At 50.6% G+C, this 12690-nt stretch overlaps 1 protein-coding gene across 1 annotated transcript in view; it reads right to left on the bottom strand.

Moving 5' to 3' along the window:
- RASL12 (RAS-like, family 12) overlaps positions 1-7161 on the bottom strand; it is a 15628-nt gene extending 8467 nt beyond the window's left edge. Inside the window, exons 1-2 of the mRNA XM_010834565.1 lie at positions 6962-7161; positions 4755-4811 (exon numbers count right to left, since the gene is read on the bottom strand). Of these exons, the coding sequence (XP_010832867.1) occupies positions 4755-4811; positions 6962-7064 (160 nt within the window). The 5' untranslated portion in view covers positions 7065-7161. The remainder of the gene's footprint in view (positions 1-4754; positions 4812-6961) is intronic.
- Between the last annotated feature and the right edge of the window lie 5529 nt (positions 7162-12690).

The raw sequence follows: 12690 nt of genomic DNA, 5'->3' as shown, positions 1-12690 counted from the left end.
TGATCTTATTTGGATTTCAAATTTGTTTTTTTTTTTTTTTTCCCCAAAGTTCTCATGACCTCAAACCTGAGAAAGAGTCAAGTGGCCGGGCCTGCAAAGAGGACCTCAGTGTCACAGACAATTGCTCTCCCCACCCCCAAATTTCCCCTGTGCCACTGGCCCACATGTGGGGTGCACTTGGCCCTCACCTTTCCCTGGGGGGGCCCTGGGCCCCCAGATGACCCCAAAGAAGAACCCTCTGGGCAGAACTGGGGTCCTCTCTGCCTTGCTGGCAGAATCCACTGTGAGAATAGTCCCCCCCCAACTCTGGCGGAATTCACAAACACTTCTCTCTGAGGGTCACTGGCAGACAAGCCAGGCCTGGACACACGCCAGGCCCACTAGCAGCCAGCAGAAATCGCAGACAGCTCCCATCCCCAGCCTGCTGTGGGGACTTGGATAAATAGCCGCTCTTATTCAAAGACAAAAAAAAAAAAATCTAATGGAAAATATGCCCCAAATGTTTAACTATATTTGGTGCAAGAAGAGTGGATGCCTACGTCTCGTTCAGATTTGTCTTTATTTTCCTGCCAGAGTTGTCTGATGCATGCCTTTTAGGTGCTTCCCAAGTCCTGGGCCCAAGGAGGCACCGTTGCTGTGCCCAGCCTGGGGGGAAATATTAGCCCAGGCTTGGTCTACTGTAGCCCTGTACAACACGATAGCCTTCTGAGATTCCTGTTAGCTCTGCTGAAGAGAGATGACAAGGAGCTGAGACCCAGAGGAGAGAACTTGGTCACAGGCACGCAGCACCCTACCAGAAAGAACGTGAACTCAGGGCTCCACGGTGAGACCCTCTCACGCCCTCTGTTCAGTGGACCCGCCAGTCCTCCAGCTCTGACTGAGCAGAGCAGAAGCTGCCCATCCAACCGCAACTGTGGAACATACGTGGGGGAGTGCAGAAGGCTCAGAGGTCATGAGATCATCTCACCCAGCTCCCTCGCTCCCTTGCAAGTGAGGTGACTCCAGGGGCTGGGGGTGCGGTAGGGGCTCCTTTTCAAGATGTAGTCACGTCCTGCCTTCCTGTCACAAATTCCCTGCCCTCGGGACATTCTGGAGTCCCTTAATAAATAGGGACTTCATAACTCCTAGGGCTCCCCAGGTGGCACTAGTGGTAAAGAACCTGCCTGCCACTGCAGGAGAAATAAGCCACATAAGCGACAAGGCTTCAATCCCTAAGTCGGGAAGATTCCCCTGGAGAAGGAAATGGCAATCCACTCCAGTGTTCTTGCCTGGAGAATCCCATGGATAGAGGAGCCTGGTGAGCTACAGTCCAAGGGGTCACAAAGTCCGACACGACTGAAGTGACTGAGCACACAGCACAACTCCTAGTTCTAAATGAATTTCTGAGGACTTTAATGCTGAGAGAAGTTTCTTTCCCCAAAGTGTTTTTCTCTCATTTACACTAATAATTTTTAAAGCACCACCAAAGGAGCTGTTGTCAGAGTAAGTATAGGATGATGCTTCCGAAATGGTACCTGTATCCTTATTGGAGCAGGTTGTGGGGGAAGAGAGGTAAGAAGCTGTCATTCTGCCCTAGGCGAACCAGCTAAGATTCCCCCAGTCCCTCTGTGAGAAGAGGGTGTTCTGGAGACCCTGATCCCTTCCTGGAGTACTCAGCACAGGCACACAGGCACTGAATCTCTTGGTTCCAGTAGCTCCCAACCCATAACAAGGCACAGCTCACACACAGAGCACAGTCTATTAGTCCTATCTTCCAGATGGGAAAACTGAGGCTCAGAGATCCCACAGGCTTCTGACTTCAGGCCCTCGGTAGCATACCACTCATGCATGCTCAGTCTGGACTGTAGCCTGCCAGGTTTCTCTGTCCATGGGGATTCTCTAGGCAAGGATACTGGAGTGGGTTGCCATGTCCTCCTCCAGGGGATCTTCCCAACCCAGGAATCAAACCCATATCTCTTTACATACTGAGCCACCTGGGAAGTCCTCAATAGCATAAGGCTACCCTTAATGGAGGACAACTGGAGCGGTGTCTTATCTTCCTTCACACCTGAAGTTCTCCATGATCTTAGGCAAAACACTAAGCCCTCTCTGCCTCAGTTTCTTTACCTGTAAAATGGGGATAATAATAGGAGGTCTGGACTTCTCTGGTGGCTCAAATGGTAAAGAATCTGCCTGCAAAGCGGGAGACCTAGTTTGATTCCTGGGTCAGGAAGATCCCCTGGAGAAGGGAATGACAACCCACTCCAGTATTCTTGCCTGAAGAATCCCACGGACAGAGGAGCCTGGTAGGCTGCAGTCCATAGGGTTGTTAAGAGTCAGACACGACTGAGCGACTTCACTTTCACTTTTCACTTCCATGCATTGGAGAAGGAAATGGCAACCCACTCCAGTGTTCTTGCCTGGAGAATCCCAGGGACGGGGGAGCCTGATGGGCTGCCGTCTATGGGGTCGCACAGAGTCGGACACAACTGAAGTGACTTAGCAGCAGCAGCATGTTGTGCCTACACTGCACTCCAAGCTGGAGGTCTCCACCCCCAAAAGGCTTCTTTGGGCTCAAGCTCTTAGAAGTGAAGTGACGTGAAGTGACGTTGCTCAGTCGTGTCCGACTTTTCGATCCCTACCAGGCTCCTCCCCCCATGGGATTCTCCAGGCAAGAGTACTGGAGTGGGTTGCCATTTCCTTCTCCAGAGGATGAAAGGGTGGTTTTACATCTCCACATGGCTACCTCTCCCTTAGATGCTCAGACCTTTCTGCACAGAAGAGGATCTGGTCAGAGAGCCCCCGCTGTTGCTGGAACTAGCCATGGGATAGTGGTTGGAATGTTTAGACAGTGGACAGGCGCCCCAAGGAGCAGCGCTGGCCTCCCAATGGCTGACAGGAGAGCGTCCGGCTGTCTCTCCAGCTCAGAAGCTCTGAGGGCGGGGTAAGAGACCAAAGGCTGAGGTGACTAACCACTGCGCAGCTGCCGCCCCCTCAGCCGTCTGACTTCAAATTCCTCCACCCGCTCAGAACTCCAAAATTGCTCAATCAGGAGGCTCAAACTACCACTGTACTAGGCGCCCCTGGTGGTACCCTGCCTGAAGTGTATGAATTGGGGGACAGGAAGGAGAGACACTGGAGGTGGGTTGTCAAATAAAATACAAGATGACCAGTTAAATTTGAATTTCAGATAAACAGCTAACAGTTATAAGTATGCCCCATACTTATATTGAGGCAGCCAGAATCTGTCTTCTGAGGCACTGTCCTTGGGGATCTCCATTTTTCCTTCCCAGACATCCCTGCTGTGTGACTTTTCTCCCTCCCACTCCCCTCAGTGACCAACTTCAAGTCTGGCCTCTCCCAACACCACCCCCCTCCACCCCTTAGGGACTGTCAGCGAGTTGCCTGCCCTGCACTCCTGACTTAGCCAGGGACCCCTTTTGCTTTCTCTGTTTGACACCCTAGGGCTTTGTGTAAGACCTCCTTGAAAGAAGAGATTCTGCTGATTAAGGAATAAATTCTAAAAGCCATTGGACCAAATAGCCATGACGTCCCCTTCCTGGTCTGACACTGGGATTAAATATCCCAGCCTGGACTGAGGGGCTGATGGACACCTAGGGGCTAAAGAGCTCTTTCCTTTTGGTGTCACAGGGACATTCCATCAAAGGCCTGCCGTGGGTGCTGCTTCACTGTGGGACCCCAAGGGTCCTCCCAGAGCCTTGGATTTCCTCAGAGGGCCTTTGGGGGTTCCACAAAAGCTTATTCAATTCTCATGAATGGGGAAAATAATCTAAGACTGCAGTCCCCATTTCCAAAAAGCAGAGAGCATCCAGACATCCCATTTTTCTCTGTGGAAAGTTGACCATAAGAAATGCTATAAATGTGAGCTTTAAATTATGTTTATACTAATAAAATTCTGTATTTATTTAGATATTGGGGGTCCATTAAGCAGTTACTTGAGGAAAGCATTCTGCTGCTAAAATTAATTTTCAGAAACACTGATTTGATTAACTTGGGCGAATCTCAGCCACCACAGACGGGAAGCCATCTGAGAAGGAAGAAGGAAGGAGAAGAAAATATGCATTTAGTGTCTCCTGTGGGTCAAGCCTTAGGCTAGATCTTTTACATATGTTATTTCTTCAATCCTCACAGTAATTCTCTGAGATAGCTATTTTTATGCCCATTTTACAGATAAGGAAACAAAAGTTCAGAGAGGTTAGGTGACTGCTTCAAAGGTGCACAGCCAGTAAGTGACAGAGCCAGGATTCAAACTCAGTTCTGATTGACACCAGGGCATCCCTTTTCCCAATATACCATGAGAGAGCCAGCAAACAAGACTAGTTTTCTTGTGTGGTTAAAAAACTGGTTTAGAACCCAGTATCACTAGGGAATTTTCCAAATGTCCAGCTTATCTGGAAAAGTACACTGAATGACGATCTGGAAGAATAACACTTCATGGAGGTGGATGTTCTGCAATGTTTGATTTTTTTTTTTTTTCAAGTCTCATCATACCTAATATTTTAGGGCAAATCAACTTCTCTCAGTTCTCTTAATTGGGTTAACCCCTAAGCCATCTGGGGTGTGCTGTAGAAGGGTACATTGCTGGAACCTAAAATACTTTGCCCATGGCCTGTGTTATGCTGATGGCTCCTCCCCTTGGCCCCCAGATGCGTGGTTCTGGTCAGGCCTGGACCTACCACAGTGTATGTGGGTGTGCAGGGGAGAGTCCAATGGGACACAGCCAGAGGAACGGGGAGGAGTGGGTGGGTCCTTACCTAAGTTGGGGTCATATTCGCTGATAAACCTCCTGGTCAGAAACTTCACGGTCAGGGCTGCAAGAAGTAGAAAGAAGTTGGCTTAGTATCCCCATTGTGTCTGGCTGCTGGACACTGGAGGCTGCTCCTCTCATTTTAGAGAAGACTTTTCTAGGTGATGTAACCCCTTTGCTCTCTTGGGGAATGTGGCTGGGGAGCTGGTTTGAGAGGCTCAGATGAAACCAGAAATATGGGGAACACGTCCCTCCCAGTTGCATTTTGCGGGGGGGGGGAGACAGCAAGAAAAGAAATGAGAGGCAAGTCTAAGGGGTGTTTGTGTTTATGAAGACCCTAATTAAGGGGTCTGGACCCATGCAACCAGTTACCATAGGGTCAGCCTAGTGAGACTGAAACTGAAGAGAGACATCCCCTTCAGAGATGAGGCACAGAGATTCTGAAGTATGGGGGCATTTATCCCAGTCTTGGCTATAAGCGAAAGAGAGAGTACAAGTTGAGCTGATCAGTGGGTAATCTCTGGGAGGGTTAGGAACCCTCTGAGTCCCAAGTACACACACTCTAGTCCTTAGTCCTCAAGTCTCGCCTCTAAGGCCTCCACACTTATCATGCAAGTCTCACAGAACTTAAAACCCAGGGAAGTGGTTCCAGGTGGAATGCATTCACAAGACTGATTTTGTTCAGAACTTTAGCCACCTGGACTTCCCTGGTGGCTCAGATGGTAAAGCGTCTGCCTACAATGCGGGAGACCCGGGTTCAAACCCTGGGTCGAGAAGATCTCCTGGAGAAGGAAATGGCAACCCACTTCAGTATTCTTGCCTGGAAAATCCCATGGAGGGAGGAGCCTGGTAGGCTACAGTCCATGGGGTTGCAAAGAGTCGGACACGACTGAGCTATTTCACTTTAGCCACGTAAAGCCAAGAACCAGCCCACTACTATACTGGACTCTTAAAAAGAAGCACAATATTTTAAAGAAAATCCTTAAAATTCTATCCCAGGATTCCTAACAGTGTCAGTTTGCAAACTAATTATCCAGGGAACACATATTTTAACATTTAAATTCCTTCATTCATGTAGTCACTGGCTAATGTACCAGTGACTGAGCTGCAGATAACAGTTTGATTTTCTAAGGGACGAGGGGAAGTCTTTTCTGTAGGACAGCATGATTCAGAATCCCCACTCTGAGTCAGGGGGCTGGCTTTAAAAGTGGAAAGGAGGCCCCCGGTGACTCTCAAAGAAGGAAACTCATAGCGGAGTCCATGATGGCCATTCACTAATGGCTGTAACTGGAAAACTGACAGTGGAAGAGCCCCCTTGCCCTCCCACCTTCAGCTGCCTGGGACTGAGAGTGGCTAAGGCAAAGATCCTTTTTCTGGATCTTTGCCTACAGTGACACCCCTACCACCTGAGCTCCAGCTGGGTGATAGCTACCAGAAGTGATGAAGGCTGTTCAGTGTTGCTAGAAATGGCCTAAGTAGAAATCCAAGAGCTTTGTTCATCAACGCCATCCTCCCGAGGGAATCCCTGGATCCAACCAGGGCTGGACCCCAGCAGGCTCAGTCCAAGGCACCTGAGATTACAGTCCAACGTGTTTCCAGAAAGTCAGGAGAAGGGTCTGGCTTGAAACAAATACATTTGAAAAGAATTCACACTTTGTTCCAGAATTCTAGGGCACTGAGGTGGGGAGTGGGGAGTGGCACTCTCCCCCTGGGAAATCCCCAAAGTCAGTATCACCTCCCTTCAGGAGTCTGGGGCCCCTTCACCCCTGCGACTAAGCTAATAGGGGCACGGGGCTGGGAATCAGTGCCTCACAGATCCCTTTGGGGCTGTCTGCTGGCCGGGAGGAGGAGATACAGGGTGGTACAGGGCACGGAGGAGACCAGCAGGGGACCGGAGACACGAGAGGAGACAGCTGGGATCACAGACAAGGAGGACACAGTCAGTGGGGAGACACAGAGGGACAGACAGGCCAGGAACCCAAGACAGCTGAGACACGGAGGAGCTGGAAACAAAACAAGAGGGAGAACCAAGCAACAGAGAAACTGAGGCAAAGAGGAAAATCACGGTGTCTCAGCCAGCTCACCTGGGCGCAGAAAGCCCCTAAAGACAGTGGGAGAGCCTGCCTGCACACCCCGAGCTCCCGCTTCTCTCCACCGCTCCCCGTGTCTCCCGTACCCGCAGAACCCCTTCCCTTCCGCCCGCACCCCACTCACCGGACTTGCCCGCCCCGCGGCGCCCCAGAATGGCCAAGTTGACCTCGAGGGGCGCGCTCTGCGGCCCGCCGCCCGCGCGGGGCTTCCCGAACACCGAGGCCATGGCGACGCTGCGGAGAGAGACGCGGGTCCCGCCTCAGGGCCCCGAGCAGCGTGCCAGCCCGTCGGGGCCTCGGGAGCGAGTGGCGGGCCCCCTGGCACTCGCGGGCCCGGCGGCGTCGGCGTCCGCTTCCCGGGCCCGGCGCCCAGCGGGCGGCGTTCCCGCGGCCCCGCCAGACCCGGCGGGGAGGAGGGGCCAGGGCGGGGGGTGCCGGCGGGCGGGGCCGCCCCGAGCGCCGCCGACTCCTTGTAAGGGCCGAGGAGACCCCTGCGGGGCGCGCTCACCCAGCTCCCCGCCTGCCGCGCGCCCCACGGCTGCGCTGGGCCTCGAAGGTTAGGAGCCGTCACCGCCCGCAGCGCCCCCCAGGACCCGAAGGGAAAGGGCAAGGACCAGAGAGAGGGAAGAACGGGGTATCGGGACTGGGGGGAAGGATGTTTCCAGCCTGGTCTGAATCTCCAGTCAGTCCTTTCCCATCAGCAAGAAGATCCACCCCTCCCTTTGTCTAACCCATCGGCCCCGCCTCCTCCTCCAGGAAGCCTACCGGCTTCAACTCCAAGCCATGTGCTTTCTCTGGATCGCAAGCCCCCCCAGCCTTTGCGCTCAACTTCCCCAACCACATTACCCTCCCCTTCGATGTGGGACCTGCAGAACCCATAAAGGACCCTGGCTTCTGGGAAGGGGGCGAGGGAAGATCTCCTTACTAAGATTTCATGGCCAACCTGGGCCCAGCTTCAAGAGACCTAACCCAACCGGGATTACGGTTTTCTTCCTGATGGGAGCTTATGAGTGGCCTAGCATGCAAAAGGGGCATTTATTGGTTCTAAAACTTGGCACTCCCTCTTGCTTACGATTCTGGGACTGATGAATGAACCTGGCAGGGATCACCTGTCATTGCCCTTGAAACCCAGGGGGAAATCTGGACCTGCTGGAGAAAGGGCAAAGGACCAACATAAGGAATCTGGACATTTAGGATCTAGTGCTAGATCTTAAATGGGTGACCTTAGGCAAGTCATCTCACTTCTTTGGGCTTTGGTGACCCCATCTATGGGCTTCTCTGGTAGCTTAGTGGTAAAGAATCCACCCGCAATGCCGGAGTCTCAGCAGTTAGATCCCTGGGTTGGGAAGATTCCCTGGAGGAGTGCATGGCAACCCACTCCAGTAGTCTTGCCTGGAGAGTCTCAAGGACAGAGGAGCCTGATGGGCTACAGTCCATAGGGTTGCAAAGAGTCAGACACGACCTAAGTGACTCACACTCACACTCACACACACACACACACACACACACACACACACACACATTCCCATCTATAATGCTAAAGGAAGGCAGAAATGAATCCAAAATTCCATGAGTGGTTTAGGCCCAAGGGAGAGTGACAAAAATCCACCCTGGGTTCCAGGTCTAAGTACTTTCTAGAACCCTTTGGGATCTCTCTTTTGAAATACACCCCAGACCAGAGTGGGGAAAGATGTGGGCGTCTCAAGAGACTTCTCACTGCAATCTGTCCCCCTCCAACCCCCACCTAACCCCCCTATCCTCCCACAGCTAATCTACCCACCTACACACAAAAGAAACCAGGAAAGTCCAGGTCAGCAGATGGAGGGACTGGAGTCAGAGCCTGATGGTAATAACTTCTCAACCAAGAGAGAAAATTATTTTCCAGGACAGGACATAAACAACTCAGCCTAATTGTTTCTGGGAGATCATGGTAAAGCAGCTGTGTTATGAAGACTCTAAGGTGTTGGGAGGAATTTGTTTAGATTACACCCACAGGCCAGAATCGCTCACACAGCTAGTGGCCTTTGAGTTGTAGAAGGAGAAAAAGTGGGAGGCAAGTTCTGGCCACATCCCTGGGCTGGCCTGAGTCCAGGGAGGACAGACTTGTTCTGGGTGGGGCTATGGGGAGACTCGGTCTCATGGGAGGACTGCTGGAGAGAGGGCAAGCTGTGGACCCCCAGAGGCACAACAGGGAATAAATTTTGGCTCTGCTACTTCTCTATGTATGGGATTTTGGAGGAATTACTTTCCTTATCTTTAAGACTCAGACCAACTAGTAGATGAGAGCTTCAAGGTGGCAGGTTCCAGCTCAGTGATTTTGTGAACTCTAACCACCTGAGCTGTCCATAGTTAGAAGGGACTACTGTCTTTGGAGGAAATGAACCTCCTGACACTAAAGGCAAATGGGGGTGAGATTTCAAGGTGTTATAAGGCAGGGGTCCCCAACCTCTGGGATCTAATGCCTGATGATCTGACGTGGAGCTGATGTAATCATAATAGAAATAAACTGCACAATAAATGTAGTACATTTGAATCATCCTAAAACCATCCCCACCCCCGGGTCTGTGGAAAAAAATTGTCTTCCACAAAACTGGTCCCTGATGCCAAAAATATTGGGGACTGCTGTTGTAAGAAGATACCACAATGATTTGCAAGATGGGATGAGATGATCCTTAATCCCCTTCTAGTTCAGAGATTATTTGAACTGGTTGCCAGCTGGTTGCTCAGGCCCTCAGCTATGACTGCTAAGTCTGCCCCTCCTATGAGGTTTAGGAGGAAAACAGTTGCCCACCTCACAGCTGCAACCACTCCCATTCTCCATCCTCAGCCTCTTCGTCTGTGGGCTGCTTGTCCAGCACCCAGAAGTGCCCACTTGGACCAGAAAGGCCCTTGGAATCATCATTTACTGTCAAACCATGGAATAAGCTGGGCTTCAGTTCATTATCTTTTTTTTTTTTTTTAAGAACATTACTCTCTGCATGTTTTTTCTCACACATCAGTATTTTCTCAAACACTACCAGCAGTTCCAAAATCTATCCAAAAATACAGTCAAGGGACTTCCCTGGTGGTCCAGTGGCCAAGACTCTGCACTTCCACTGCCCGGAGGCACATGTTCGATCCCTGATTGAGGAACTAGAGTGTGACATCTCGTGGCCAAAACAAAACATCCAAACAAAACAAAACAACCAAAAATACCGTCAAGTAATTATGGAAATTTGACACAGGAAATACGAAGTACTGGATCCAACCTATCAGGTTGAAATATAAAAATTTCAACATTTTCCACGTATGTCATTCCCTGGAGGGTAGAATTTATTGAATAGGAATATTCACTATTTGTATATGCAAATACCATCACCAAATTATTAACCAATTAAGTAATTATCTTGGGGATTTTGTAAAAATCTATGAACAGTGTTGAACTAAAAGGACTCTTTGAGTTAAAGGATTTGAAATACACGTGTTTGGAAATCAATGAGAAATTATCATTGATTTTCAGATGGCCTTCTTGGTCTATTTTTCAAAGACCCCAAAACTCATTTATAATTCCCAGAGCTGCAATATAATTAAATATCTATTAGACTAAGCCAATATGTTAATAATCTCCTATAATTATTCACAATACACTTTCTGTTTTTATCCATCTGTTCCTTATTATCATCCTAAGAGATGGTTATCACACCCATTTCATAGTGGAAGAATTACAGAAACACCTCATCTTTAAAACAGGGATAATATTAAGTATTAGATGAGATAACATGAGAATGTTCCACCCAGAGCTTGGCCCATAGCCCCAAACAGCAAATGATAGCTTCCTGAACTCACCCAGAACACAAATAGCTCACACTTCTTACCCAACTACCAAGAAGTCAAAACTGTATAATGACCAGAAGTTTGGGCACTTTAGGTCAAGAGAGAGGTGATTCTACTAGAACTAGTATCCAACCCCTCCTTATCACCTTTGAGGCTCTTATAAGGGGCCCTCGGGCACTCAAAATGCAGAGGATTTGGCTCCTCGCCCAGCAATGGGCTCAAGAGATGCTCAGTAGATGTCTCCAGAGTGCATAGTCCCATCTAGACAGGTCTGGACAGGTAGGACTAAGTCTTGCCCTTGCTACTCACCACCCCGCCCCCCCTGCCCCAGAAGCCATTCCATATATAAAGCTAACATTTTTGGCTCCCTTTGAGATGTCACTGCAGTCCCTGGAGGCACAATATGATAACCTCTTCTGTGATTTTTCAATTATAAAGTCAAATGTGAAAACTGAACAAAACCTTAGAAGTCAGATACAAGCTCCACTTTACAGACAAAGAACTGAGGCCTGGACAACTTGGGTAGCTTTTGCAAGTCAAAGATAATACCAGCAGCAAAACCCAGTAGGAATCCTGACTCCTAGTACAGTGCTCTTCTTCAGGTACAGGCAAGCACATCACTACCCTGTGTGCAGAAACATCACTATGGGTGGGAAAGGCCAGGAGACACTCATCAGGCAGGAAGGCCATGAGGATACAACTGGAAACGACTTCAGTCTCATACGGTTCAACCCCTTCATTTATAGTGGAGGATCAAAAGGAATTGTCCAGCACAGGAGCTGAGCCCAGTCCTCCACCAGCCTGCAGGATCTCCTGGGTCAGGGGTTATGTCTCCTCCACCAGACTAGGGACTCCTCCTCAAGTTAGGGCCCAGTCACTGTAGAGAAAGAGATAAACAAGGCAGGGTGCGCTCTGGAAAAGCTCAGAGTCTGACACGGAGCCCCATTCCTTGCTCCCACCCCCAACCTCACAAAGTAGAGAGGGAGGTTGGTGTGGGGTCATGCAGGGCCTGGGAATTCCGTGGGCTGTCCACAGCCATGACAGTTCCTTGTCCTCTCCAAGTCCCAAAGGGACATTTGTCTGGGTGGAGGAAACTCCCACCAGCTGCAGAAAACACCCCACTGGGGCCTCGGGCACAGAGCCAGAGTGCAGATCCTGGATCTAGTCTCAGAATCAAGACCCCCCACCTTGGGTGACCTCCTCCTCACTTCCCTTCTTGGCTGTAAGGGTGGGGGTTGGGTGTGTGTGCTAGTGCCAACTCACTGGACCGGGGCTGGACTTGTGGAAAACTGGGCTTGTGGGCAAACTTCAGCCTGGAGGGGCTTGTGCTCTCCGGAGAGGTACAAGTGAGGTTCCACCTGTCTGCCAGTTACTAGGTGCCAGGAATCAGCCATTTGGGGAGGGAACTGTGATCCTTTGTTTGAACCTGGCAGGAGGCAGCAGTTACCCTTCCCAAAGACAAGGCTACTGCAGGTGAGGAGGGGCAGTTGGGCCGGGGCCTGGAGTCAAGTGGACAGGCTTCAATCCATCCTACATCTTCAATCATAACCAAGGAAAGTCCCATTCCATCTCTAGGCCTCCCTTTCCTCATCCATGAAATGGGAACAGAGACATTCTCCCTGTCCTTGAGGCCACCAGCAAGGTCAGAGTCAGGCCTGGGCACTGCAGAGCCCACTTTCCTTTAAGAGGGGGACTGTCATGCCTATAGCCAACATCTAGCCCCAGGGAAGAAGAAAAGCTGACAAAGGGCCTGGTATGGTATCCATGGGGACTCTGGCCCACCCCTTCTATCTCCTCCTCCTCTTCCTGTCAGGTCTCTGGGGCAGAGAGTCTTGGCTATTTCTGGCTGCTGCCTCCAGGCTTCAGGCTTCCCAGGCTCACACAAGTGGTCCCCACACCCCAGCCCTACTTTGATGGGATGAACTGGCTAAGAGTTCCCTGGCAAGAAAGGCACACTCGTGTTGGATCTACAGATTGATACGTGAGGATCTATGCATGCGTGTGTCTTGGGGGGAGGGAAGCTCCCCAGCTCCCCTCCCA

Source organism: Bison bison, unplaced genomic scaffold (assembly GCF_000754665.1).
Source record: "Bison bison bison isolate TAMUID 2011002044 unplaced genomic scaffold, Bison_UMD1.0 scf7180017864034, whole genome shotgun sequence".
NCBI classification, from domain to species: Eukaryota; Metazoa; Chordata; class Mammalia; order Artiodactyla; family Bovidae; genus Bison; species Bison bison.
The sequence above is the reverse complement of the archived record's forward strand: the minus strand, read 5'-3'. Positions and strand labels throughout refer to the sequence as shown.